The 26,960-nt window shown below is 52.9% G+C and overlaps 7 protein-coding genes and 1 non-coding gene across 8 annotated transcripts; 5 read left to right on the top strand and 3 right to left on the bottom strand.

Annotated features, from left to right (window-relative positions):
• Positions 1-1,610: 1,610 nt before the first annotated feature.
• NCU04757 (hypothetical protein) lies at positions 1,611-6,870 on the top strand. Its single transcript, XM_955197.2, has 3 exons — positions 1,611-1,908; positions 2,850-3,962; positions 4,026-6,870. Exons 2-3 carry the CDS (start codon positions 3,065-3,067, stop codon positions 6,413-6,415), a joined length of 3,288 nt encoding a protein of 1,095 aa, XP_960290.1. The 5' UTR covers positions 1,611-1,908; positions 2,850-3,064; the 3' UTR covers positions 6,416-6,870.
• A 392-nt stretch (positions 6,871-7,262) lies between these two features.
• NCU15685 lies at positions 7,263-7,378 on the top strand. Its single transcript, XR_897972.1, has one exon. It is a non-coding gene; the product is annotated as a 5S ribosomal RNA (ribosomal RNA).
• A 59-nt stretch (positions 7,379-7,437) lies between these two features.
• stk-32 (serine/threonine protein kinase-32) lies at positions 7,438-11,446 on the bottom strand. The gene is made up of 4 exons (XM_955195.2): positions 11,053-11,446; positions 10,172-10,857; positions 9,276-10,119; positions 7,438-9,223 (listed from the first exon to the last, which is right to left on the bottom strand). The coding sequence occupies exons 2-4, from the start codon at positions 10,772-10,774 to the stop codon at positions 7,623-7,625; spliced, it is 3,048 nt and encodes a 1,015-aa protein (XP_960288.1). The 5' UTR covers positions 10,775-10,857; positions 11,053-11,446; the 3' UTR covers positions 7,438-7,622.
• Positions 11,447-11,789: 343 nt separating this feature from the next.
• Positions 11,790-13,862, top strand: ilv-6 (isoleucine-valine-6). The gene is made up of 2 exons (XM_955194.2): positions 11,790-12,291; positions 12,358-13,862. The coding sequence occupies exons 1-2, from the start codon at positions 12,087-12,089 to the stop codon at positions 13,368-13,370; spliced, it is 1,218 nt and encodes a 405-aa protein (XP_960287.2). The 5' UTR covers positions 11,790-12,086; the 3' UTR covers positions 13,371-13,862.
• nuo11.6 (NADH:ubiquinone oxidoreductase 11.6) lies at positions 13,732-15,539 on the bottom strand. Its single transcript, XM_955193.2, has 2 exons — positions 14,830-15,539; positions 13,732-14,526 (listed from the first exon to the last, which is right to left on the bottom strand). Exons 1-2 carry the CDS (start codon positions 15,063-15,065, stop codon positions 14,445-14,447), a joined length of 318 nt encoding a protein of 105 aa, XP_960286.1. The 5' UTR covers positions 15,066-15,539; the 3' UTR covers positions 13,732-14,444.
• A 1,956-nt stretch (positions 15,540-17,495) lies between these two features.
• Positions 17,496-19,135, top strand: NCU04752 (hypothetical protein; the record flags this gene model as incomplete). Its single annotated transcript, XM_955192.2, has 2 exons — positions 17,496-17,526; positions 17,614-19,135. The coding sequence occupies 2 exons, from the start codon at positions 17,496-17,498 to the stop codon at positions 18,795-18,797; spliced, it is 1,215 nt and encodes a 404-aa protein (XP_960285.1). The 3' UTR covers positions 18,798-19,135.
• Positions 19,136-20,591: 1,456 nt separating this feature from the next.
• Positions 20,592-22,420, top strand: NCU04751 (hypothetical protein; the record flags this gene model as incomplete). Its single annotated transcript, XM_955191.2, has 2 exons — positions 20,592-21,307; positions 21,427-22,420. The coding sequence occupies 2 exons, from the start codon at positions 20,592-20,594 to the stop codon at positions 22,265-22,267; spliced, it is 1,557 nt and encodes a 518-aa protein (XP_960284.1). The 3' UTR covers positions 22,268-22,420.
• Positions 22,287-26,882, bottom strand: NCU04750 (hypothetical protein). The gene is made up of 3 exons (XM_955190.2): positions 26,262-26,882; positions 24,638-26,189; positions 22,287-24,586 (listed from the first exon to the last, which is right to left on the bottom strand). The coding sequence occupies exons 1-3, from the start codon at positions 26,535-26,537 to the stop codon at positions 22,416-22,418; spliced, it is 3,999 nt and encodes a 1,332-aa protein (XP_960283.1). The 5' UTR covers positions 26,538-26,882; the 3' UTR covers positions 22,287-22,415.
• Between the last annotated feature and the right edge of the window lie 78 nt (positions 26,883-26,960).

The following is a 26,960-nucleotide window of genomic DNA, read 5'->3' as shown; positions in this document are numbered from 1 at the left end:
CATGGACACGATCAACAAGAAGGTACCTTTTGTAAAAGACCCAAACTTTTGCTATCGTGAACGGCGGCTAAGAGCTAGTATGGTACAATACGTGTTCGGCTGGCAAGGAGCCAACACGTTCAGCCCCAGTCTGACGAGATAAAGACTGGTACCTGTCGTATACTTTAACCTTCATATATAGCTCGTGAAAATGCAAGAGGTGCGTCAAATCGCATAGAAGCTTGCCCTGGCGTAAAGAAGCGGTCACCGTTAGGTTTAGGCACAACGTTGTGTTTCGGTTGTGATTGGCCTGGGGCTTTGCGAATTGTGTACTCTTGTTTGGGGGCTTGCTGCATTCCCAACATCTCTTGGGACCGAGAGGGAAGATGAGGAGAGAAGGAGAGGAGGGGAACGGCCCGGAGTCTTGGACTTTTTCACCGGAGCTGTCGTCTCGCTAGTAGAGTGCGTCGGTAGTAGCCTCACTACAGTACGATGACCATGGCAACAACACTTTGTGCTCTGGTTCACTGGTGTTGTTTTCGAGGAAAGTCTCAAGAATAATATCGAGACCCATGTCATGAAGTGGAGGGGGAAGGAAGGCAGATCAGTACTATGGTACAGGCCCCACCTACATATCCAAAGTGTATCCGCTCTCCATCTCGGGGCCTGATGCTCGATAGGAACAAAATAACTGGAAACGTGCTCGAGCTGGCTGTTGACAGACAGAAAGGAGGAGCACTGCAGGGAGAGAAGGACACTGCAGAAAAAGAAAAGGGAGACAGTCCGTCAGATGTCCAATGTTACCTATGAACTACTGTGGTAGTAAAAACTCTGCACGTCACTTGGGCCTCGATTGCAGAGCTGCCCGGGCCGTTTGAGAAGGAACTCTTCAGCGTCAGGGCAGCTTCCTTCCTTTTGGCAGCTCGTTGTTGTTGCATCTCAAAGAGGTGGGGCAATGGTGGGGTAAAGATATGACGGGGCCTCGGGTGCCAGGGGATGACTGAAAGGGGTTTAACGCTGGAAAACCTGAAATGTTCTTTGTGAGGCGGCGCTGCCAGGGGAAGCTTTGAGGCGTGCGGGCACCTTGATGAGCACCGCGGCGGGCAGGACACCTCACTTCCATCAGCCCAGTCGATTGAGTGCTCGAGCTGTCTGCCCCTGTGAACCTATCTTGAAACCACAACATTGGATTTTGACTAGAATATAAAGAAAGTAGTTGATACTCATAATGAATGAATGGACTCGGCTGGGCTGCAGGATTTGACGGTCAGATGGCTACATCGTGAAGAGCAGGCACTGCACTGCAGTAGACTCGATCAGGAACCGGTCGAATCGTACCGTGTCACAGTACAATGAATGATACTGTATATGCCCCATCAGATGACGGCTTTTGGCGGTACTTTTGCGGTACCATGGCGGTTGAATCGCCAAATGACGATGAGGGGCATTGGGGCACTTTGTTCTAAGCCCAATGAGGCCATTGACGATGCACATGTTATTGCAGATGAATGCCCCAATTGGTCATGGAAGCAGACAATTCATGGTGCGGATAGACAGTCGTCGGGACAGTATTTCTAGAGTATTAGTGCGGCATGCATGATGAAGTGACGGACATTCTCAGTCTCTCACAGGTTCCAGTCTGCTGTTTGTACATAACAAAGACGATATAAGTGGCCAGCGCGCCGCCCACCGAGTTTCCATCGCCAATACATTTGTTTCCATTATTACTTCGACTTGCAACAACTTACCCGATCGACCTGACTCAAGCTTCTTTAAAGAACAGCAGGAAAGCAAGAGAGGCCATCATCCATCCATCTTACTCTTTCAAATTTCCCAATTGACCCCAACTCATCCCTTCCTATGAACCTAATCGCCCGTCAACACCACCACCATTATACTTGCGTTGTCAACACGGAACCTTATCTCTAGGTGAGTGCAGTACCGTGGCACACGCCATCCATCCCATCATCCGTCTGATTCAGCTTCCACGGGCTTGAGCAAGCGCCGGCCTTCCTGCTGGCACCTTGACACATGCCGTCCCCCACCATCCATCTTTTCCATCCTGCCCCAACATCTGCCCAGCCACGACATGGACACAACACCACCTTCCATGTCAACCTCACCGAGCCATCGAAGTCTCCGTAACCCCGAATTGGCAGAAGGGGTACGGATAATATGAAGCCATTTGTGGAGCTGAGAAGCTGGGAAAGGACAAAAGGACATCAACTTGAAGCTTGTACATGTGCAAGCGGATGGGCAATGGTGATCTCCCTTCTTTTCCGTGATAGCCATGTCCAGACCTGGAAGAAGCTCATCATCCGGGCAGCTACATGTACTGCTATTGCAAAGAAAAGTACCCGGCATCGTCCTATCAGACAGTACCGGGCTTCTCGGTACAAATTTCCATGGCAGTGACAAGACTTCTTATCTTGTGAGGCGGAAGGCTGCGTGAGCAAAGTCTTGGAATACATTCCATTTCACGATGCCCCCCAACAAAGAAGAGGGCCGCGCCAACCGAACAGCCGAGACGCACTGGATCCCAAGCGAATGGGCGCAAGCGCGGTGTTTCCAGACTATGGCGAACCGTCCAAACCCATAAGCGGTGACCAAGGGGGAGGCGATCCGGAAGCCCAGCTTCTCCGCCGGGTTGCCCCTTTCTGGCCGCACACTGCCGTATCACCACCCACAATATCACGAAAGCTCACCAAGCACACACACCCACTTCCCTCACTTTCAACGCATCCTTGTGCTTGCCAGGCGCGCTTATCTTACATCCCAGTGTTCCTTTGACAGCTGTTACAATTGACTTGTTTCTGTGAATACATGGTAGAGAACCTGTGCTAACCCCGAGGCGCACGTTACTGTTATAGTCACTTTAGTACCGAGCCACTTACACGAGTGACTTCGACTTCGACGATACTACACGGCCCATCACACTACCCGCCACTGCCTCTGATACCGACGTGCTTCACACCTCGACAGCCATATCCAGAGAACCGAGACATTGGTCACTGAGCCAAATTTTCCACTATACGCACGGTACATACATACATAGCTTCGACTCGTCCCGAGCCCAGATATCACCATGTCTACCACAGCATCCCAGCCTCCCATCCCCCCTAGACCGTCTAGGAGTACGGAAAAACAGCCAGCCCCAATGATCCCTCCACGCCCGCTTAAGAACCGTATCGATCGCTCCATGAGCCCGAACCCCAACCGCTTTGCGCCCTCGCCTCTTAACGAGGGACCTATTCAACCCAAGTCCGCGCATCCCCTGCGCAACGGTCACAATGGCGAAGACATCAAGAGATCTACGTCTGTTGACCTGCCGTCCCTCGGCCAGGAGGGCATGGAATATGCCAACATTACCGAGAATCCTCCTTCCAGCGAGCAGAGTACTACCCCAGAGCAAACTAGGACCATCGGCCACGATCTCAAGCTCCATGCGCCCAAGCCGTCTCTGCCTCCTGCTCATGCCAAGCAGCGCATCATGGCCGTTACGCGCACCGATAGCGACAGAGCTGCGGCCTTTGGAATCGGCCGTCCTAGTAGCCACGACGAGTCTACACATGTTCTTCCGGCCAACAGGAGTCTCAAGAAGAAAGCTAGCACTACTAGCCAGCTGTCGGTGGACTTGGAAGACGAGCATGGTATTCCCCAGATTGGCCAGCAAGTGCCCATGTACAAGAACGCTGGTGATGTCCAGGCTCCATCGCCTGCCCCTGGCGCAACTGCCGAAAAGGCCAAGAATCACACTCGTAGGACTTCTTCCCGCGGCGGCCTTCCTCCCGGCAGCTATGGACTTCATGGCCATGGTGTGTTTGCCGTGGCCAAGCTTGAAAAGGCTTATTTTGACAAGCACCCCGAGGCGCTGAAGAAGGAGCACACGCCTTATCAATACGATCGTTCCAACGACTTCGCCATGAGCAGTGAGAACCTGAACAAGATTGTTCGCGAGACCGCCAGTCGTGGAGCGGGTCTTGGTAAGCATCATTTGTATGCATACTTTGCTATATTTGCTTCTGGCTAACATATTCTGCCCACAGGTGTTCAAAACTATCCCGGTACCCCTAGCGAGCAGATCGGATGGCAAGCCATCGAGGAGTCTACCTCCCGCGTCGCATCTCCCCGCCCTAGTTCCTCCCGGCGCAAGTCTCCTGTCAAGCCAACCTTTGCTGTACAAGACGACGGTGGGGAACCGCGCGCTCTTGAGGCGGATGAAGAACCCAAAAACGTGATTCACGTGGATGAGCCCAGCCGTCGCCACTCAAGAGGCAAGTCCATGGACGGATCGGCACCGGTGGCTGAAGAGGAGGAAGAGTACACTGCGCCCATCCTTGCAGAGGATGAGGTTGCAAAGAACCCGTCTCCTTATGATCACGAACCGGCCGTTGTGCCTGAGCGCCGCGAACATGCTGAGCACAAGAGCCGCCCGAATAGCAGACCGACCAGCATCTACAGGGAAAACTCTTACGAGATGCGCTCTACTCCTCTCGAGGATGTCGAGGAATATGAGCCCCTTTTCAAGGACGACGAACAACCCGCGAAGAAGCCTGAGGTGCCCTTGCGGCCCAAGACCGAACACAAGCGCCGCTTCCCCAGTGCTGACGTCTGGGAGGACGCCCCCAGCAGTACCATGTACACTGCCGAAGTTTCCACTCCGGAACCCTCCGCGGAGCAGCAAGAGGAAGAGGGTCAGGAGCAGGCCAAGCCCCAGGTAGAACCTCGCGAGGGCGAGACCTTTGCTCAAGCCTTTGCTCGTCAACAAGAAGAGCTTGCCGAAAAGGAAGCTCGGGAAAACGGTCCCGATGGTTTCGTCAAGTCGAGTATTCCCAAATCATCTTCGCACCAGCAAAAGCCTTCCTGGGTCCAGGGCCAGCCCCATCTTCTGCAGGAAGTGAAGAAGGAGGCTGCCAAGGCCAGGCCGGCCATGGCTCAGAGGTTCCCTAGCCGCGATGTTTGGGAGGATAGCCCGGAGAGCTTGCAGCTGCAGACCGAGGTTTCCACCCCCCAGCAGGACGAGGAGCAGACGGAGGAGGCCACAGCTGAGTCTCCCCAAGTCTCTCCCCGTACAGAGTTGCCTGAGCCCAAGATCGACGAGAAGCTCATCCAGAAACCCGAGATCGAAGACAAGACCCCCGAGCCAAAGGAGCCTGCCCCCACTCCCGCCGTAGTTACAGAACGAAAGCCCTCACCCCCGGTGATTCCGGCCCGCCCAACTCTTCCCTCTCGCCCATCCATCCCCGACCGCCCCAAGCCCAAGCCGGCGGCTAAGCCCGCCATTCCCGCCCGCCCCGTCAAGGCGTCTCCCACCTCCGGCGGTCTCGAACCCGCTGAGTCCGCCGCTCCTCCGCGTCAGAAGCCCGCCGTCCCCGCTCGTCCGATGGGCTCTAAGATCGCCGCTCTGCAGGCCGGTTTCATGAACGACCTTAACAATCGCTTGCGTCTCGGCCCGCAAATGCCCGCTAAGAAGGAGGAGGCGCCGGCTGAGGAGCAGGAGAAGGAGGAGAAGAAGGAGAAGGTGCCGCTTAGTGATGCTAGGAAGGGCAGGGCGAGGGGTCCCCAGAGGAGGGCGCCTGCAGCTGCTAAGGCTGCTGCTGCGGCTGCTGCGGCGCCGCCACCGGCGGTGATTGAGGAGAAGAAGGAGGTGGCTGGCCCGAAGTTGAGTTTCTCGGCTTCGATTAGTTATTGGGCTATTGACCCTGAGAGTGAGGAGGGTGGTGTTAGTCTTGGTGTTGCTGAGTTGAAGGCACTAGAAGAGAAGAAGCCTAAGGAGAAGACGGAAGAGGTTAAGGCTGAGTCCAAGACCGAGACTGAGGCTGAGAAGCCCACGCTCGAGAACGTCAAGGACGAGGCCAAGGCTGTGGTAGAAAAGCTCGTTCCTGAGCCCGTCCAGAAGGAGGTTCAGGAGGAGGCACCAAAGAAGGAGATCAAGGAGGATAAGACCTCCGAGCCCGAGTCTGAGCCCAGTCCTCTCCCCGAGGCTATCACCCCCGAAGCACCAGGTGCTTTCCCCTCCACTCCCGCCATCGAGCGGGAGTTGAAGGCTCAGGAGGAGACCGAAGCCGAAACCGAAGCCGAATCTTCTGCTCCGGCTGATACCCCTACTTCGACCGAAGCTCCCGCTCCAGAACCCGTCGAAGCCGTCGAAGCCGAGAAGGCCGAGACTGCTGCTTCTGAAACCACCGAAAAGGTAGAAGATAACCGCGATGCTACTACTGCGTCAGCAAAGGCTGAGGCAGCAGCTGCTGATACTGAGGTTACTAACTCTTCTAACACTGGCTCTGTCCCCGACGAAGAGGCGCCAAAGGAGGAGGTCAAGTCCCTGGTGACCAACACAGCGGGAGAGACTATTGTCGCGGAGCATGTCACTAGGGATGGAAGTGGGAACGTGAAGCCTTTGGAGGCAGAGGACAAGGGTGGTGAGGAGGCTTAGGCTTGAGCTTTAACCCTAAGCTTGGGCGTGAGTGGTTGATTAGAAGCCAGGTTTCTGCTGTGTGTGTTTGTGTGGTCTATCACTTGAAAAGAAAGAAACACAAGGCAAGGCATCGTGGAAGGTGGTTAATAGAGAGTGTCTAATCAATGCTTTATTTTTATGCTTTAGCGCCGTCAGCTTTGTTTTTGGCTTTCCAGTACTTTGAAGGAGGGTTGAATATAAAAGGGTTTCATTTACCTTGACCTCCTTTACATTGTTTGATCTCTCTTCCTGTTCGTGTTCGGGGTGCTTTTGTAGACCTTTATAAACATCATGTTGAGAGGCAAGTTCCCTATGCCCATGGCAGTTGCAAGACAAGAGAGGAGAAGTAAGATGTTCTGAATCCTCATCTGGTGGAACCTTTTCCGCGTCAAGGTTGATATTGATCTCGCTGTACTCCTTTGGGACCTTCGGGGAGGTGTATACAAACTCTTGATGTAAGCAAAGACCAACCGACGTCCAGGAAACTACAACTACCACAACTGCCCACAAAAAGACCAAAACCTCCGTCATACGGCAATACCAAATTCCTTCAGGGACCTTCTCCCGCATGGTGCTGTTGAGATTTTTTATCAAGACTGCTGCTGGCTAGCGTAATGATGAAGTTACTACTTTGTTTACTTGATTTCGTTTGAATTATCTTACTACTGGTTGAACCCGCTTGGGTTTGAGAACGTTGTGCATGTTGACCAATGTCCTTGCCTGAATCGCGCAAGTGAGTTTCGAAATGTCGAGATGTCGACTTTCTGCGAAAAATAACAATTCAGCCTTTGTTTATATTAGCAAACTCCGTTTCATACTTTCACATACGACCATACCCACTGGAAAACTCGGGATCCCGTCCGCTCTCCCATAGATAAACCAGTGAGGGCCAGACTAGCAGTTGGGTCGGTGACGACCAGCGAATCCCTGGTGTTGTATGTTTCTTTTTCTTTTTTGGTTGTTGTGTGACTACGTTCCAGATAGCTGGTTGAAGCACCATCGCGAGCAATAATAACTTGGTAGAATATTCAATGGCGGTTGGGTGTGTATGTATGCATTAGTTGTAGTATGGTTCTCGAACAGTATAAACTATACATAAGCTTTTGGCTCGACGTCCCCTTGACTAGTTAACCTCCCCTTTTGGCCACTTCTCGTGTGACTATACCTGCTCTCTTTGAGTCTTCGCTCACAGTAAACTCTCGTACTTATCCAACCCTGACTTGTTCTGTTGCTGCTGCTGCTGCTGCTGCTGTGATTGTGTCTGTTGAGGCTGTAATGGTGTCCCCCAACCCGATGATTGCGGTTGAAGAGGCTGCATCATTCCCATACCTCCCATCCCACCAAACCCAGACCCCATACTACCCGTATTATTCTTTGCAGCCATCATGTTCCCCATGCTATTAGCACCATTATTAATACTTCCCAGGCTCAAGTTCCCAAACGACCCGGACCCGCTCCCCCAAGAAGTCGTTGTTGTTGTCGGCGTGCTGCTCTGCGCAGGGGGAGCCTTGGGTGGCGGTGCTAGACTGAACCCACCAGTCCCTGAGCCACCAAATCCAGGTGTTGAGACTGATGAAGCCGAAGCTGATGGTGGCGGTTGTAACGAAAAGGAAGAGCTGGTTCGAGAAGTGCTGGATAACTGGCCGAGGTTCATACCTCCAAAGGCGCTCGTTGGCGGAGCGATAGAGGGAGAAGTGACGGTCGATGTGGGGGTCGATGACGACCAAGGGTTCACTTGTGCTTGTGATTGCGTGGCCGCGCCCCAGTTGATACCCGTTCCTCCTGTTGGGGAGGTGATTGTGGAAGGGGTAGGTTGAAGCGGTTGAGAGAATTGAGTGGATTGGGGGGTAAGAGGCTGGAAGGAGTTGAGATCGGGAGTGACGGTGCGGAAGTTGGAGCCAGTGGTTTGGGGCTTTAGCGTTGTGGAGGGAGCGGCGGCGGGAGGAGCGGAGGACCAGGAAAAGGTTGCGGCGGGGGTTGAGCGGCCGGTGCCAGTGCCAGAACGGATGCTGGGGGAGGTTACGGGTTTGTTGGAGCTGGAAGTTAGGACGTTGTCCCATCCGCCGGAGTCAAGCGGGCTGGTGTTGTTAGTGTTACCGCCGCCGCCGACTAGGGCCGCGAAGTCATTGGCTGATGTCCCGTTCGTGTCTAGAGCTGAGGAACTGGATAGCCCGCCTAGAGACATAAAGTCCTCTGCTGGACCAGAGGTGTTACCGCCGTTGAGCTCCTGGAGCTTCTTGGTTTGTTCGTCTTCTACCCGTTTGGACAGGCTCTTGATGAGATCCATGAATGACTGGAATTGTTTGAGGTCAAGCAAGGGCGTTAGACTCATTGCCCACAATATGGGCAAGATGTCCATAGCCACAAAGTCGGCGTCAGCTACCTTGCCCACAATGCGCAGGACGTTGAGGGCGGCAATCATAACGGCCGGTTCCTTGGTTTTGATGGCCTTGATTAGGGGCACAATCTTCTCCTGCATGGTAAACTTGTCTAGTGCACTAGAGCTAGACGCAGGTTTTCTGTCGGAGGGACCGAGTCCGTCGAGGCCGTCGTTGTTTGCTAAAGGGTCAGTGGAGCCACCGCAGAGAACAACAAAGGCTTGGAGACCGCGGACTTTGATGGCGAGACTGTTGGTTTTGCTGAAGATCATGGCGACTACGGGGAAGAGCTCGTTCTTGATGGTGCTAAAGTCGAGGACTGGGAGGACGCTTGGGAGGCACTGAAGTGCTGCACCGACTAGGACGGGGGTTGGGGACTCGAGGGCGGCGAAGATAATGGGGAGGATGTCTAGTGATGTCAGTTGATAGTTCAAACACCATATGAAGCTGGAAGAGCTTACCATCTTTGAACCCCTTTCCGGGACATGCAGCAACAATCACAGGTAGCTGCTCAATGATGATGATCAAACCCGCATCCCTAGCAGGATCCCTTTCCTGTGCCTGCTTTGCATTGGTGACAAAGATCTCCTTGATAACCGGCCGCACTCGGTCTCCAAAAGCTCTCTTGCCAGCCGTGGACGGCAGAAGCTCGATGATCTTGAAGATGTTATGGAGAATCAGAGAGATAAGCTCCTTATCCTTCATCTCTTCAAGCAAGCCCGGAAGAATCTTCTTCTCCATTACCGAGTTGGGAAAGTCGGGTAGGACTTTGATCAGGCCTCTCAAGAAGGCCTGCTTCTCGTTGGGCGTCTTGGCCGGGAAGGTGTCCAAGAAGCGAAGAGTCTTGACCATGATGTTGTTAAAGTACTCGCTCTGCTGAAATTCCTTGGCCGTCATCCGGGTGGCCGGTCTTCGCGTGATAAGCCTTGGTAAGACATGGTTGGCCAGCTCTTTCGGTAGTTCGCGGGAGCAGAGGTAGTTGTTGGTTGACGATGGCACGCCCTGTGACGACTGGAAGTGCCTTTTATAGGCGGACAAACTCGAGTTGCACTCCAATGGTGACCGGTGGGGCGAATTGTATAGAGATACGCACAGTAGGCCCAATGAAAACATGTCGGCCGAGGATGTCAGATTGTTGTCGAGGACAAAGTCGGGGGAGGTATAGTCGAGGTTCATCTGGACGGTCCGAGGTAACCTGGGCTCATAATGCAGGACCTCTGCCAGACTGATGGGTTGTATCGATGTCGGCTTGTCCGAATCTTGTTGAGGACTGCAGAAGGCGAGGCCGCTGACCTTCCAGTCTGACTGTACGGGGTCAGCGCAAGCCATATTCGAGGGCCAAACGGAGGCTACTCACCTTGGCATTAATAAGAATAGCATCTGGAGTGAGGTTGCCGTGGACCAGTCCGGCATTCTCGTGTAGGAACTCCAAGGCTTTGCTGACTTGTAGCAAGCCCTTCTGATACTCCAGCTCGTCTATTTCCACCTCGCGCCGCCTCCGGGTGCCGTCAGGTTCCTCTCTGACATAGCGACTTGATCGGCCACCGACGCCATTTCGTTCCTGGTCGTCCTTCTCTTGTAATACTGCCGCGAGTGATGTTGTTACTGGTTCCGTGACGAATTGTAGGCCACCGCCTCTGGTTTCCTCCACCGGTTCGACGAGTTCCAGAATGGCGGGATGTCGTAGCCTGGCCAGCGAAGAGGCCTCCTTTTTCAGCCGTTCAACCACCTCTTCCACCACCTTCTTAAAGCCGGCGGCGCTGGACCGGCTGAGGTCCTTGCTGTGCGCGTCGAGTATCTTCCTATCGAAGACAAAGACCGAGTACTCCTTGCCGGTGGACTTCTTCTTGGCCGGGTAGATCTTCCATGGTCCGGCCGTCGTCGTGAGGGTGGAAGATATGCTGTAGTTGGAGTTGATGTTGGTCGCGCCGAGCGACTTGAAGACGCCGGCGAGGGCCATGGTCTAGGTAATCGGTCGGGGGAGTTCGAGGTTTCGGTGGATAGTTTGCGCTGGGTGGCTTTCGGGGGGTTTGGCTACTGGAGCTGAAACTTTCAATTAGGGTCGAAATTCCCGGTCACCGTTTCTTTGTATCCATTGGCGCGCGCGCAATGGGAAGATGAGGATCGAACAAGAAAGGCAAAGGAAGAAGAAAAGGCAAAGGCGGAGAGTCGTTGGAAATGGAGATTCTCATTATCTAATTGACTGGACTTCCATTTACGGAGTGATGTGATTCGTACCTATAGCAGTTGATGGTTTACAGATCCCTCCACTAACAGATCAGATACCAAAGCAAGCCCGTCCCAGCTGAACAATGTTGGAATAGTCGACCGCCAACCGATGTTGGTTGCTTCGAATAACAATGAAGGGTCCGGAAGACGGCACAAGGCAGTACAAGTTCCTGTTACAAGTCACGTTTCGGCGCAAGCTTGGCCTCCTCCTTAGGTACAGCCCAGTGTAACTGCGCCCAAAGCCCAATCGCCAGTCGGGAGACAGTGGTGCTGGTGTCACTTGGTGGTAAGGCTGAAGTCGATAAGAACGAAGGGAATGAATGATAAGATGACCTCAGGGGGGGAAGCCTGGAAGACGGCGGCAATGACAGCGATGACGGGACAGCGGGCGGGGAGCTCACGCTCACACCTCACGGGCAGTTCACGGCCTCGCGACTTTGAACCCCGAGGGCGGTGAAATATGTTAGGGAGCTACACCCCACCTGCTGCAATCAAGGGGGGCATTTTGCGGGGCGCAGCAGATGTGTTCTGGAACACGGTTAACACACCGAGTCGAGACCTCAAATGACTCCGTGGGCGACATGGTCATGGTTAGCGGCGGCATGGGGCGGGCTTGTCGGGAACAGCATGATATTGGGGAGTCGTGATTGGGTCAATTGGCCCCAAGTCAGAGCTCCGATCGCCCTCCGATGGTCCCTTGTTCCCAACATTGCTGTCGTCCACTTTCGTCCACTTTGCGCCGTGCGCGGGAATCTAGGTTGGGCGGTCTGACTGACGGACTGACTCTTACGTACGAGCAGTGTGTAGTGTAAATAGGTAGATATTACTGTCCAGTCCGTCCGTCCTCTGTCCTTCCTCTAGATAATCATCTGGTCCCGGGTCCGAGTCGAAGAAGTCATCACTGATCTCTTTGTCCTTTATTTTTTTTTTTCTACCATATCCACTTTAGTCCTTTTTGTATTTAGACTAGACGACTTGTTATTTCCAGCCTTTGATACCCAAACCTAAACCACCAAAACACCAAACACCACACATCACCAAAAATGTTCCGCACCTCCCTCCGCAGGGCTGCGGCCTTCCAGCCCGCGAGGCCATGCTTCGGTGCCTTCTCCGCCACTGCTGCCCGCCAGTACAGCGCTGCCACTGGCACTGCCGACATCAACCCTTCCAAGCTCAAGGTCGAGAAGACCACCCAGCCCAAGGGCCTCTTGAAGCCCGAGGAGCTCGTCTTCGGTCGCAACTTCACTGGTACTGTCCAAAACCTCCCCTCCAAAAATGCGCAATCAGCTTTGACTAACTTTCGTGCCACACCAGACCACATGCTCACCATCGAATGGACCAAGGAGAACGGCTGGAACGCGCCCGAGATCAAGCCCTACCAGAACCTCTCGCTCGACCCCGCCACCTGCGTCTTCCACTACGCCTTTGAGTGCTTCGAGGGCATGAAGGCCTACAAGGACAAGGCCGGCAAGATCCGCCTCTTCCGCCCCGACAAGAACATGGCGCGCTTCAACAAGTCGGCCGCCCGCATTGCTCTGCCCACCTTCGACTCGCCCGCCCTGATCGACCTGATCGCCAAGCTGGTCAAGCTCGACAGCCGCTTCATCCCCGAGCAGCGCGGCTACTCGCTGTACCTGCGCCCGACCATGATCGGCACCCAAAAGACGCTTGGCGTCGGCCCTCCCGGCTCCGCCCTGCTCTACGTCATCGCCTCCCCCGTCGGCCCTTACTACCCCACGGGCTTCAAGGCCGTCTCGCTCGAGGCGACCGACTACGCCGTGCGCGCCTGGCCCGGCGGTGTCGGCGACAAGAAGCTCGGCGCCAACTACGCCCCCTGCATCGTGCCCCAAGTCGAGGCTATGAGCCGTGGATTCCAGCAGAACCTGTGGCTGTTTGGCGAGGAGGAGTACGTCACCGAGGTCGGCACCATGAACTTCTTTGTGGCCATCAAGGACAAGAAGACGGGCCAGAAGACCCTGGTCACTGCGCCGCTCGACGGCACCATCCTCGAGGGCGTCACGCGTGATTCCGTCCTCGCGCTGGCTCGCGAGAAGCTGGCGCCTGAGGGCTGGAAGATCGAGGAGCGCAAGTTCACCATGAAGGAGCTTGCCGAGGCGGCGAACGAGGGCCGTCTGATTGAGGCTTTCGGCGCCGGTACTGCTGCTATTGTGAGCCCCGTCCGCTCCATCAGCTGGAAGGGCCAGCTCGTCAACTGCGGTCTTAAGCCCGAGGAGGAGTCGGGTGAGCTTACGATGCAGGTCAAGAACTGGATGGAGGCCAGGCAGTATGGTGATGAGGAGCATGAGTGGAGCTATGTTTGCGAGTAGATTATGCACTAGATATCTGAGCCAACTGGGTTACGAGGGAAGACAAAAAATGATTTATTTAAGCGAAAGATTTTTTTTACGCAACAGTTAGATCCGGAAAGTTGTTCCTGTATATACTTAATGGGTTATGACATGGGATTTGCGGTAGATGGATACTCGGCCAGTTCATGAAGAAGCCTGTAATTTCCATTCCACCAAGCTTTCGAATCTTGTGGTATCTCAACCTTGTGCTTGCACCGGTGATGCAAAAGCCGAGGTGCACAGCATTTCTATCCTTCGTTACTCTGGCTGTAAGGGTGATGCCTCCGGCGGCCCCATCCAGGGAGGGGACCTTGCTTCGCTCGAGGTCGTCTTGAAACAATCACCATCACCAGTTCCATGTACTCACTTACTATTTATACTGTTATGGGGTCTGTGGTGGTGAAGAGGAGAAAACAGCTTCAGATAATCCACCACCGTCTATCAAGAATAAATCCGCATCTTCAGTCTATTCACCCAACAACCCCCTTTTAGTACAACAGACAAGCAAACATAATATTGCAACCCGAAAAAGCAACCTACCGCCCTGACCAAAAGAGCGACATGTATACAGTTGAAAAGGATAAGTTGGGTTGGGGAAGGGGAATATATGTTTCTTTCTTAAATGATCAATTCCATCGTTCAAGCAGTGCAGCCCAGACCAGCCCAGCCCAGAAAGTGATCCTCCCTTTAAATATCCCTGTTTCCCGCTCTCCTTCGCTCAACTCACACCATGTCTTCCCGAGACCCTGATGGCTTTCTCAACTCCCTCCCTCATTTATCCGTCTAGACTTGTGGTGGTGGTGGTGGTGATGGTGGTGTAAAAAGGCCGTCCTGTGTAACCGGTCCCTACTTTCATTGTTTTTTCTGTTGCTAACTGTTTTATCGTTGTTGGTCTTGACTGTTTCGCGGCTCGACTCGACTATTTCCTAGTATCCCAAATTCCGAAAAAAAGGTAATCGTTGGATTATTGGTGTTGTTCTCCTTGATGTTTGTATACGCTGACGAATAAGCGGTTGATGGGCGCAGATACAAAACATGGCACTTTTTTGACGTTTACTTCTCGGGGTGCGGATCCTCGAGGATACCCTCGGCCTCTAGTCGGCGACGAGCCTCTTCGAGAGCCCACGTTTGGATGCTGTTGATGGGTAATGTTAGCCTGTATTGCTCAGACCACACAGCCAGACTTGAATCTTCTTGCGGAAGCTCCCCCACCCCGAACCGAAGAGCTCATATCCTTCCGGTCCTTGAAACCCCCCTTCGCAGTCTTCGCAGTTACTGATATCCCCCTCCCCATCACTATTTCACGATCCCGTCCCATCCCCTCTACATCCATAGAATCAACCCCACCTCTCTTCCTGCGGCCCCTCTCTTTCCTTGTCCCAGCCCCCTCGAGCTACCGCAGCATAAGAGAAGCAAATGAAGAATAAATGCAACTTACGAAGTATCAGGCTTGAAAGCATACGCAATCGTGGCAACAGCAAAGCTGCCGCAGAACCCATAAAAGAAGGGGATCTCCCACCCTTCCCTCTTGTACTCCTCGCCCGGCCTGACGCCAAAGAGCCAGCCGCTGGGGGGATCGTAGTGCGGGGCACCGCCGCTGCGGACGGCGCGGGAGGTGCTGAATGCGCGCCGGGAAGCGAGGGCGCCGGCGCGAAGGATCGTGGGGGCTGGCATTTTTGTTGTTTGTGGTGGTTTCGGTGGTGCGCGATCGATTTTCGGGAGGTTGAGGTGGCGAGGTTGAAGTTGCGACAAGGCAAGTCGGGGGTGGGTTGTGCCGCCAGATGGTCGAGTCGAATGTTAAGATTTGAAGTTGTTGGGTTGTTGATGACAGTAAGGTACAACCCCCGATTACTCAATTGACTGACTGATTGACTGGAACGGGGAATCCGGGGGCACTGCAGGTGTGGAGTTGCACTTCTTGGGACGGGAGGCGGGAGCTGCGAACGGTAAGGGCGGAGGCAAAATCTCCACACTTTGGGTGTCCGCGTGCGTGTGATGATATGGGTCCGGGCAGAGCGGGCGGAGTTGATGATGATGGAGTTCCTTGCGAGGCACGGGCAGTTGTGGTGGACTGTTGAGTGGTCGCAGTTTGCGACTGGGCAGCTGTCGTCGGCAGTTTGCGATCGATTGATTGGATGGAGAGTTGTGAAGAAACCTATGACTGGTTGGCGCGGTTAATGCAAATTGGACGAGAATTGTGCACTCGCTGTCACGTGGAGAGAATTGGCCGATATCCTCCGATTCGGTTTGAGAGACGAGAGGCACAAGGGTTAGGGTTGGGCGTAACTACCTAGCTAGCCAGAAGTCTTCAACATCATGGCACCTTCCCTTCAGACACTCGATCACGCTTTTTCGGGGAAAACTCTTCATATGTTGGAAACCAATGTAATTTGAGGTTGAGGTTTAATGCTTTTGACGGCGAGATTAAACGCAGGCTGATTTGCCCGATTTGCTGTGCGGCGCAGCGAAACACCATGCCATGAACACCTCAAAGTTCTTAGCTTGGCGCAGTTTCCCAAGCGGGGAGTCACGGAAATGGAGGATGGCGTGGATAGGCAGCTACCACTGCCTTCATGGTTACTGACTGCGGTATAATGGTTTACGATGGTCATATAGGACTCCTCATGGACGGGCATTACGTTCCCTTCTGTCTCAGCAAGTTTGGAACATCACTTCAAGTTGTACCTAGGTACTGTTCTTCCGAACACCCTTGGACTCCGAGGTTCTCACGGCTGATAGAGGTAATTACGAAGCGCGGCTCAGACACTGCGATCAAGCACGCTACCTTACTTATGGATGGTTGCCATGATCCCAGCTTTAACGTCCCCAAGTCTGCTCTCTACACGGAAGTAGAGATCCACGTCATGCACAAGCAGTACGAACTTCATCAATCAAGCCGTCTGCAACCAGAACCAGTCTTGTTGCCGACAAGACCGGACGAGAACGATGACATCTACCGACATTTTGGTCGGTTGGCGAGGCGTTTTGCGACGGCATTATGGATGGCGAGTTCATGGAGCAGGCAGGAGAGTTCCAGGATTTTTTTATCGTGTGCACAGTTAATGCTTTATGCGGGTGTGAACAAGGCGAGGAAGGAAAAGTTGGGGGCGAAGTTATGTTACTTGTAACGCCTACATCTTGCTGCATGTACTTGAGGGCCCATGTCCGAACCTAGGATGCACGCCTGGCACGCACCTGTCTGCGGGAGTTGACGAGCAGGAATCTAGCAATTGTATATGGCAGATACGCCCTCATCTGTACAGAAGGAGGACATCACGAAAGGGAAGGAAGCCGGCTGCCTGAGCAAGAAAGCACTGAGTTCCCACGGTCAAGCGGGCTGGATGGTTCCTTCCCTTGGGAGCCTGGCTGGCCGCGAGAAGATGTCGTAACGATGAAACCCAGCCCTTCCAATTTCCCCCCCCATTATTTTGGCGCGTCGCTCTTCTTCAGAGTTCACTTGTAGCAAATCACCGATCTTCTATTTGGTCCAACCCGCAGTCTTCATGTAAGAAAACTTACAGACACTCGATCAGTTGAATATCTATCACAGGTCAGTAAGTACGTTCAACACTGGAGAGTCTTGATGCCAACTCATACAACCAAGAAATGGCACTTTTGACACTCTTCTTGTCTCCTAGAACTCAACAACCTTATAGGTGTCTGCTTCAGGTTCAACGCGTTCACTATTGTCACTGATCTGTTAGTGTGTCTCGGTGCGGCCGACCCTCGTTGATGCAACCTGCACCGGACGTGAGCATCCTACAGATGATTGTTAAACCATTCAAGCAAATCGGACTTCGTGAAAAAAGGCATTGTCTCTTGACTCTGCGAGTCGGCCGTTTCGGTGACAACTGGAGCAGCTGCTGAGCTGCCAGCTTGAATGCAGTCCCTGAAGGCACCTTTACCTGCAGGATCCAGGCAGTTTGCATTATTAGTTCCAAGTTATCCAGCGCTATGTCTGCCAAACCTGATCACAGAGATTTGGAAGAGGCCGCATGGATTTCTCCTCATGATATAAAAACAGCTTTTTGCCTGGCTTGTCCCCGATTCCTTCCCTTTCTTCAACCTCTATTTTACATCATTCGGTATTTATACTCATTCCAGATGTTCAACCGTCTACGCTTATGGGTGATAGGTCTGTTAGCTCTGTTCAGTGGCGGTGGCCAAGATAACAAGACACCAGAGCCATTGTCTAGCAACCGTCTATACTTATGGGTGATAGGTCTGTTGACTCTGTTCAATGGCGGTGGTCAAGACAGCAAGACACCAGAGCCATTGTCTAGCAACCGTCTATACTTATGGGTGATAGGTCTGTTGACTCTGTTCAGTGGCGGTGATCAAGACAGCAAGACGCCAAAGCCATCGTCTAGCGACCGTCAGAAATGCCACATCTACAACAAACTTTACCACGACAACACCCGATCTCCGTCCTTTCCTGTTGGATCTCTCAGACCTCTTGGCCCCATCAAATCTCAGTCACCCACATACCCAACGTCCCCTACATCTCACGAAAGCTCCGCCGAATACTCCAAACTTTCTTTGTCTCCTCCAAAACTCGCCGAAACAGTGTCAGACAATCACGACCCAAATATAGAGCCCGACCCCCAATCCGTCTTCTCCAACTTCGAAGGCCGCAGCGATTGCCCAACACCCGGCTTCACGTACATCATCCTCCACCACCCTACCAACCGCGGCCTGAGTATTATCAAGGGCGAGCCGACTCTCCACCGTGTCCCCGAACCGAAACCCGGTATATCGCACCCATTGCTGCTCGAAGGCAAGACCAACTGGCACTGGGAATGCGTGGAGGCAGACAACTGGCTTAGCTTCCGCAACGCCGCCACTGGGAGGTTTCTCGGCCACGACACTGACGGGAACGAAAACCCGAGATGGGGAAACATTCGATGCTCAAGCCGTTGGCCTGGGATATCAGAGAAGTTTGCCTTTTTGAGCTTGAAATCCGAGGACATCGCTTCAAGCGTGATGCTTTCTAAAGGGGAGGTGGATGGTTCTGAGATCTTTGAACGAGAAGACGAAGACATAGTCAAGGATGAAACTACAGTCAAAGAGTGCCGAACAGCAGAAGGAAATATTGAGGACCTTGGGGATGTTGGAAAGTGTGAGGTTAAGTCAGAGCCGCAGGTTCAGACAGTCGCACTGTATTCACTTCTTGTACAACCGCGGAAGTTGGCGCCGTCTGATCATCTTCATCGGATCACGGGTTGCCCATATCATGAGCCTCGCCTCCGGAAGCTGGTCAAGGTACAGGTGAAGCCGGAGAGTCTTGCTGAGGGGTCACAAGTACTTGTGGTTTGGGATGCTGAAGAGGACGCGGGCACGGTTTGGAGGTTTGTGAAGGTCGTTCCGCCAGGAAAGAAATCAGTTGAGGAGGAGGTTATGGCTTGAACTAAAGGCATTTTTGGGGTGTTCTTGAACAGTACGCTGAGCGTGTTCCTAGCCTTTGATTGATGGCATGGCATGGCATGGTTGATTTTCTTTACTCATTCAGATATTCGGAAGGCCGGCGTAACACTTGAAGGTCAATGAGATGCTTATGAGGTTGTCACAAGCTCTTGGAATGCATTCGGCGAATGAGGGGAGAAGTTACAAGGAGTTCTGCTCTCATAGGATATTCTTTCGGTGCGTTTCGAAGCTTCTTTCCTGTTGTTAGGCGTCCTGACTACTTCTTTATGGTGACAAAACAAAATCAGGCAAAAGATCACAAAGCAAATTACCCATTATAGTATTCCTTCTCCTCTGCCCTTCCCTGAGAAAGATGGCCAGCGCTATGAAGGAGGTCCAGAAAGGTGCAAAAAGAAACTCAAGAAACTAACAGAAGAATAGCTATGTCGCCCACAGCTGGATTCGAGTTAACGGCCTCATCGTTACCAGTTATGCTCTCCAGTATCATGGCCAGTGTCTTACGAAGTACGTAGGACCGCTCTTTGTGGTGTTCAACATGTTTATTGCATCCTGCCAACACCTTCCGAGACACTCACACTTTGTCATGTCGCGCTTTCAACTCATCTAAAGTTGCCACATGATTGCCGTGGAGAGAAGTCACTACCCAAGCAGAGATCATGTTTTGATTCGGAAAGAGCCGAGGCCCGCGGCATTCCTGACAAGGAAAGAACCATCAACCGAGTTGCATTTTTGAAGTGGCATACCTCCTTTTGACGAAGTCCCTCTCTTTCTTCGACTCGTCCACCAAAACAACTGAACAAGCATTTCCCATTATTATAGGACACGAACACTTTGTGAAACAGAACGTCACCTTAGCTTCTGCCCTTGTTACATCCACCTCGAGGTAGCGTAACCTCTCAGGTTCACAGCCTTCACCCTCGAGCGACTGAACGGACCTGGTATATCTCTCGCCAAACTTCACTTTTGCGCTGCACACAATGTCACGGCGTACCCGTATCTCTCCGAAAGGGTTTCCTCTACTCGTCGGCAATGTGTTCGGCTTGTTCATCCGACCAAAATCGTGCATTTCCGCGGCGGTGTTACCCGCACAAATGGCAGAGAGCAACCTGAAAATGAAGATCCGAGTTAAGTACCTGCAAAATGCCCCTACTAGAAGCCTCGTTCTGTTTCGTACGCCCTGATTGTTGCACAAGAGGGAGTCTAGACTTCGAGTGTCTCAAACTCGGTCCTGGGAGGTTGGTACGACCTAAAGACACCCATTGATGACTTGTCTTCTACTCTGTATTCTCCCCCTTTTATTTTTTCTTCTTTCCTACCGTAACCCAAACACTTCACGTTCAATCCATCTCGGATCATTCAATCTTCTCAACTTGAACCCGGACTCACCTACCATTTTCCATCATTGCATACAGCCATGAAAATGATCTACAGCTCATATGTAATGTGCATTTACTCTACAATTTCTTCCCGTGGCTTTAGTCTGATCTTGATCACCTCCCTTCTTTTCTCGTGTGTTTTCGGACAGAAGCAGCAGTATTTGGATGACCCACCTGCCAACAGATTCCTTCGTCGAAGCTATGCGCGAGGTAGGTGATCGATTCTCATCATACTCGCCCTGACAAATATAGTGGTATATATTGTTGCTGACATTGCCAAGCAACGGTGCTGGGAAACTATGTTTATATCGACGGAGGTGAAATAAGCCAGTTGGTAAATAGCGAGAAACAACCTGGCCACGTCCCCGCTGATCCCTGTAATTCGACTCTCTCCATCGACATGTCACGATCATGGACCGCATCGACGGTCGAGATCAAGGCGACTCCCAAAAAGGGACCAGTGGCGCTTTCCGACCAGGCAATCTGGAACGACCCCAGTGGCGACGCCTTCTACATCTATGGAGGACGAGCGCCGTACATGATCAACATGAACAAGATCACGAAGGAGGGGATCTGGAAATTTACGGTCGACGGTACAGGTGGAGGCACCTGGACGTTGGAACGGCCTTCAAACCCAGACGTTCTGAAGAAGCTCAACTTGACCGACAAAGCAGCATTTGCAACCACCCACGATTCTTCCGGCGGCGGTGTAGCCTTTGTGATAGGCGGCATGACATCAATCGAGATAGACCCGGACTCCAACAATACCTCCCCCGTCACGAATCCCCAGCACTGGTACCGCACCCCGATTCCAGGTATGGTTTCTTACGACATGAAGAGCAGGGCCTTTTCAAGGACCGACACCAGCGTGGTGATGCCTCCGCTTGGTACGCTGATTGATGGTCGCGCGCATTTTGTCCCTCAGTTTGGCTCCAATGGCTTGATGTTCGTCTTGGGAGGAAGTACCGGTGGAGGAATTCTGGATTTCAACAATATCACCTTTTATGATCCCAAGACTGGGCAGTGGGGATGGCAGAATACGGTGGGATATGCGCCGACAGAGAGGGAGACTTTTTGTATGGTGGGTGTTGCGAGCCCGGCTGGAACCTATGAACTGTAAGTGAGAACACCAAAAATATCCTATTTCTGTTTAATGTCAAGCTTGCCATTCGGAATATTTGTCCCCCTGAGCCTTCGACCCTAAAATAACTTACTCTCGACTCTACTCCACATAGTTTCATCTACGGCGGAGTGAGCCAGGACTTCAAGGAATTCTATGACGACATCTACATCCTAAGCCTCCCAGGCTTCGTCTGGCTCAAAACAGATGCACACTCAGTCGAGCCACGCAACAACCACGATTGCGTCGTAGTAGGGAAGCGCCAATTGCTGGTAGTAGGCGGCCACGGTCAGAACACGGACACGGCCCTTTGGGACAAAGATCCTTTACCCCAGGGCCTCGGCATCTTTGACTTGACTGATCTCGTCTGGAGCAAGGATGGAAACTACGATGCCGATGCAGAGGACTACAGGACCCCCAAGTTTGTGGAGGAATGGTATCAAGATAAGAATCTGTCTGCGCTATCGTGGTCGTCTGATGAGGTGAAGAGGATATTTCTGAAGAAACCCGTTTCGTTTAACGCAACGACCTCGGATTCGGTCCCGACTTCCACTGCTACCTCCGCCACTGGCCCAGACTCGGGTCAGCAGTCGTCTGCAAGCAAAGCCGGACCGATTGCGGGTGGAGTGGTGGGCGGTGCCGTTATTCTGTGTTTGCTATCTGGGTTGGCTTATTGCTTTTGGCGGAAGAGATCGAAGCCCTCACCATCCGACGAAGAGCTTGAACCTGGTCAGAGTAATGGTAACGCATTGAAGCATTCCCCTTCCCTCGAACTCAAAGGAGAGCTTCCTACAGAGGGTCCGGCAACTGAGGTGTACACCCCGCCAGATGAACTGGCATGTGGAAGAGGTATCAATGAGCGCTGGGAGCTTGACGCATCGAGCCAACCCCGAGAGCTGGATGTCTCACACGGGGCCTGTGAGCTGGGTACGGAGAACAGGGAGGTCACTCGTTGAGTTTTTAATTATGAGCCCATTGGATAAGACGGATATCATGGTCAAGTCTATTACTTGTACAGGCTTTTTCGCTTATACTCAAACTTAATCGCTGAAGACTTGCTTTTCTCTTCCTTACGAATTGATCCTTTTCAAACAACAACATTATCTACTCATCACCATCCTCAGGCCCCTCACCAGTAGGCACCCAAACCAAGAACCCTCCCTCCTTCGCATCCACCCTCACCCCCTCAGACGCAGGAATCACCCTCAACACCTTCTGGAAGTACTTGTCTCTCACAGTCAAGCCCGGCTTGATCCAGTATCCCTGCTGTTCACTCGTCTTCTTGTCCTTTTTCTTCTTCTTCTTATCCGTCTCTTCCGTGTCGCCCGATCCAGGTCCCAGGCTAGTAGGCAAAAGCCTATACTCCACCTCCCTTCTACTAACAGGCAACACGGGCACCGCCGACAATTTGGGGCCTGAGAAGGCGAATTCCGCCGAGGTATCCATCGATACGCCAAACGTCAAGAAGTGGTTGGAGGCGTTTTCGATGATCACCCTTAGCAGGATCAGGGGAGTAAAGGAGTCTTCTGGGTTATAGGTGTCGAGGTAGGTGACGTGGGCGAGCACGCGGGGCTCGATGCCGAAGAGGGAGAAGCGTGGGCAGGGGAGGGTGGTGGTGTTTATTGTTTCATCGGTATCTTCTTTTTCCGGGGATGGAGATGGAGGAGTTGTTTCTGGAGATGCAGATGGTGGGAGTCGTTTCCATCGGATGACCATGGCCAAATCAAGTGGTGCCGGGCCGCGATCGTCAAGACTGATTTTTTGCGCGACGATATCGAATGAGGTGGTTTCGATGGTGTGTGGTTTCATTAGGTGGCCACCTTTTTCGATGGGGAGGGTTGAGTCGTCGTCGTGGTGGCGGGTGATTAGGCAGGTCATTGGCTCAGGAGAGCTCGTCTGGCTAGGCTGTGACTGTGACTGTGGTTGGCGTAGAACTTTGACGTCTACGTCGATTACCTTGAGATCTTCGGAGGCGAAGGAGGCGTAGCGGGTGAGGAGAGACCAAGATTGGTGGAGGCCTTTGTAGGGCACTACTGCGTCTTTGTCCTCCTCTTCTGCTTGAGATGGGAGGGAAAGGGGTTGGATGTTTTCGGCGTCGAAAAAGGAAGGCCAGGGGTCGGGGTGGACGCGCGGGAGGAGCTCGTAGTTGGCTTCGAAGGGGTTGAGCACGTTGAGTTGGAAGACGGCAGTCTGGATGATGGTGGTGCCGGGGTTGGTGGACAAGTGGTAGACTACGCGCAGAGTCAACTCGTAGCGGCTGGGTCGCTCGATGGGTGGGAAATGGAGGCGGACGGTGGTGGTGGTGCTTGGCTGGATGTCGCCGAGGAAGTAAGAGGAGACCTTGGATTCGCGACCGGAGGAGCTGCTTGTGGACGATTTCTTCTTGTTCTCCTCCTCTTCTTTTGTTTGTTGTTCTTCTGAGACGACTTCCACTGTGAAAGACGGGGCCGTCAATGACGCTTCGTCCTCGTCGCAGAATAGGAGCGCATCGAACTTGGAGGGAGCCTCGACGTCTTCGGCGTTGTAGATGTCAAAGTCGAGTGTTATCGCCTCGTTGGTGTAGTACTGTTCCTTGATCTCGCTCTTGATCTCCATCTTGGGAGGCCTTGGAAGGATTCGGAGGGACAGAGGGCTGACTGGCCGTGTGATACGCTTCCTGGTTGAGGGTGTGGGATACCAAGTGTGGGTTGTGTTGGGCATATCCCGGAGTTTGAGAGACTGGTGAAGGTCAAAGGACTCGGTCTCTAGTGACGCAGTGAGCGAAAGAGCGTTTACTTCGCCTTGTTCACGGAGTGGTATGTCCATAACAAGGACGAGAGTATGACCAGGCGAGAGAGTCAGGTCGGTGGTGCCTTGTAACTCAGTTCCTCTATCATCATCCTCAGCCGAGTCTTCTGTCGTCGGCTCTCTATCGCTAGGGGTGATATCCTCGAGGGGTACCGGACATAAAACAATGTTACCGTGCTTCTGTCGCTTGTTGCCTTCTTCTTCTTGTACTTGATGTCTTAGTACGAGAGTGTTGATGCTGCCATTGAACTTGACCTCGATCCTTCTGAATGGTATGGGAGTGGATTCGGCATGGGCGTTGGAATGGAGGCACAGTTGGGCTCGGGTGGTCTGGCCTGCTTTCCCTTCTTCGTCTCTAAAAACGAAGGTAGCTGAAACAGGCGGGATGATCTGGCCATCTGCGATATTGATAATCGGCTTGGGATCCGGTGTTATTGGTTGTAGGGACTTTGTGATGTCATATTGCCAGTTTTTGCGTTTCGTGAAGCCTATATACAATCATCAGCAGACGAAGCCACTCACAATTCTTATGATCTTACCTCGGTCCAGCAATTCCCAGTCAATGGTCACGACATCACCAAAATCACCAGTCTTGGAAGCGGCTGCCCTTAGAGCCCAACTAACTTCCTCGGTCAATGTTGGCCAGCGTTCCTTTCTGAACGACATGTTTTGCCAGATAGGCCGCAGCAACTCGACAACCTTGGCCCATTCCTGCCTGAGACTCAGTTCCCTGGCTAACTCTAGAGACAATTCAGCAGCCAGCCGTGCTTGATCCCTCTGTAAAAACTCGTGAAGTGCTCGTGATAGGCAATCGATAATCATGCCGTTATGGTCCACCCCTTTATAAGTCATGTGCTCCAGCGGAAACTCCTCATGGGGTTCTGGACACATGAAGGTGTCATATATGAAGCCCCTGCTTGCAAGGTGAGAGGCCGGAGAAGAGCCTGGTGGTCTCCTATCGTCTTCAGGCATCGCACGAGCCCGGGCTCTCCGGGCATACAAGTGCCTGGAAGCCAGACGATACCAATAACCTGTATGGTGAAGGAACTCCCAGGGTTGTAGTCGTTCCCCCATAATGTTCTTTTCTGGGTTGAGGTAGAGTCGCATCTCAGCAGGATCAAGCTCTGGGATGCCTGCCTTTTCCATCAAGTTCGCCATGACGATTGCCCAACGTGCTTGCCAGGCCTCCCACCCATAGTTGCTGGTGCCTCTTCCAAGGCGCTCGACAAGATCCGCCATCCTTTCGCGGTGGAATTGCCACCTGCGAACGGCCGCGCTGTTCTGAGCGCCCCATAACAAGCAGCGAATGGAGCGAATGGCTATCACATCAGCAAGAAGCCGAGCCTCGTTCCAGCGAGGACTCCAACTTGGTATTAGTTCGACAACCTCGGAACTCAGTAAGTTTTCGTACGCTTGTTCGTAAGAGCGCAGGGCGTTCTCCATTTCCAGGCGAAATTCGGCTAGTACAGCTGACTTGAAGTCATAACGGACATTCCATCCTGCCAGCGAAAGCGTTTGGGAAGTGCCTGTTGTTGGTGGTACGGTTGGCGGCGGAGCAACCCCCCTTCCTCTCTTCTTTCGAGAATGTCTACCCAGTTCTTTGTAATACTCCATTGAAGCGCCGTATAATGTGATCAACATGTTCTCGGCCATGCGCGCAAGGTCTTCGTGGTTCTCGTTAGGGGGCATGAGGAAGACCGACTTGGGGTCAAGCGCACAGCCCCTGCGAATAATCTCGATGCGATCTTGGAGGTAGTCCGTGTGATCGCCAGAAGGGTCGGACAGAAATACAATAGCAAGCTTGATCTTGTGGCCTGATTGAATGAGCAGGTTCCTCAACTTGTTCACGTCAGACTTGATGTGGTTATCGCTTAGGGTGGACTGATTTGGGTCGGAGACGAGGTTGTAGAAGCAGAGCACGACACTGGGAATCAGTTCCTGGTGTTTCAGCGTCCATTGCGCATCGATCAGGCCGTCGGGGTACAGAGGAGATATCGGAGTCAGAGGCGAGAAGGGCGAATGGAGGATGGCACCCGGAGGTGCTTCTATCCCTTCGGGCAAGCGGGCGCGGCGAGGAGGCAGCAGGAAGGACTGAAGAGAATAACATGGATTAGAGCTGAGGTAAGGTATAGTTTAGATATCATACGGCTGGAGGATACTCACCCTCTCTGCTGACTTGACCCGGAACCGGTAGCGAAGCTGGTGCTCGTATGCGATGCATGGTAGGTTCGAGGCATCCCGCTCTTGGATGTAGTGTAGTAGAGCTTGTGCGGGAGGAAGGTCGAGAGTAGGGAGGTCGGATCGAACCTCGATGGCCTGGTCCTTGAGAGTCTTGCCCAGTTCAGGGTTGTGGGCTGAGCTGGAGTTGGGAGGGGAGACGCCGAGGGTGAGGAGGAAGGGGATGTTATGGTCCAAGCTGCCGCGCGGATAGTCGTCCATGGTTGCTACCTGTATATTGAGTACTGTATATATAGAATTAACCCGACAAATGTGTTGGTTGCAGTCGGTTCATAGTCTCGTCGTCGTCGTCGTCGTCGTCTTCTTCTACTGATGTGCGTCTAGCGCTGTAACTCCGTAGATCGGATCGGCTGCCCACGTCTCGTTTCGCGAATCGTTGGTACGTCCCAAGTCGTCAAGTAAAGTCCGTTGGCATCCACTAACATCCGCCCCTTGTTCTCGGTAGAGGTAGGTAGGTAGATGGCCTCGGCGGTGAAGCTCCGTCTAGGTAGGTAGGCAAGGGAAGTTGAAGGAAGGGGACGGGAGTTAGGTGAAGAGAGGACTCGGAAGCCGCCGAAGTGATGGACGTGTGAAGTTGGACGTTCCACCGATGGAGCTCCCGCTGATGCGACGCTGTAACACAGG

Source organism: Neurospora crassa, linkage group VI (genome assembly GCF_000182925.2).
Source record: "Neurospora crassa OR74A linkage group VI, whole genome shotgun sequence".
Classification (NCBI taxonomy): Eukaryota; Fungi; Ascomycota; class Sordariomycetes; order Sordariales; family Sordariaceae; genus Neurospora; species Neurospora crassa.
The sequence above is the reverse complement of the archived record's forward strand: the minus strand, read 5'-3'. Positions and strand labels throughout refer to the sequence as shown.

Coding starts and splice junctions, on each gene's coding strand:
- NCU04757 (XM_955197.2), top strand. CDS start 3,065: ATGTCTACCACAGCATCCCAGCCTCCCATCCCCCCTAGACCGTCTAGG. Junction 3,963..4,025: donor CAGTCGTGGAGCGGGTCTTG/GTAAGCATCATT, acceptor TTCTGCCCACAG/GTGTTCAAAACTATCCCGGT.
- stk-32 (XM_955195.2), bottom strand. CDS start 10,774: ATGGCCCTCGCCGGCGTCTTCAAGTCGCTCGGCGCGACCAACATCAAC. Junction 10,120..10,171: donor CTATTCTTATTAATGCCAAG/GTGAGTAGCCTC, acceptor GACCCCGTACAG/TCAGACTGGAAGGTCAGCGG. Junction 9,224..9,275: donor CGGAAAGGGGTTCAAAGATG/GTAAGCTCTTCC, acceptor TGACATCACTAG/ACATCCTCCCCATTATCTTC.
- ilv-6 (XM_955194.2), top strand. CDS start 12,087: ATGTTCCGCACCTCCCTCCGCAGGGCTGCGGCCTTCCAGCCCGCGAGG. Junction 12,292..12,357: donor CTTCGGTCGCAACTTCACTG/GTACTGTCCAAA, acceptor GTGCCACACCAG/ACCACATGCTCACCATCGAA.
- nuo11.6 (XM_955193.2), bottom strand. CDS start 15,065: ATGCCAGCCCCCACGATCCTTCGCGCCGGCGCCCTCGCTTCCCGGCGC. Junction 14,527..14,829: donor GCTTTCAAGCCTGATACTTC/GTAAGTTGCATT, acceptor ACCCATCAACAG/CATCCAAACGTGGGCTCTCG.
- NCU04750 (XM_955190.2), bottom strand. CDS start 26,537: ATGGACGACTATCCGCGCGGCAGCTTGGACCATAACATCCCCTTCCTC. Junction 26,190..26,261: donor GGGTCAAGTCAGCAGAGAGG/GTGAGTATCCTC, acceptor TATTCTCTTCAG/TCCTTCCTGCTGCCTCCTCG. Junction 24,587..24,637: donor CTGGGAATTGCTGGACCGAG/GTAAGATCATAA, acceptor GATTGTATATAG/GCTTCACGAAACGCAAAAAC.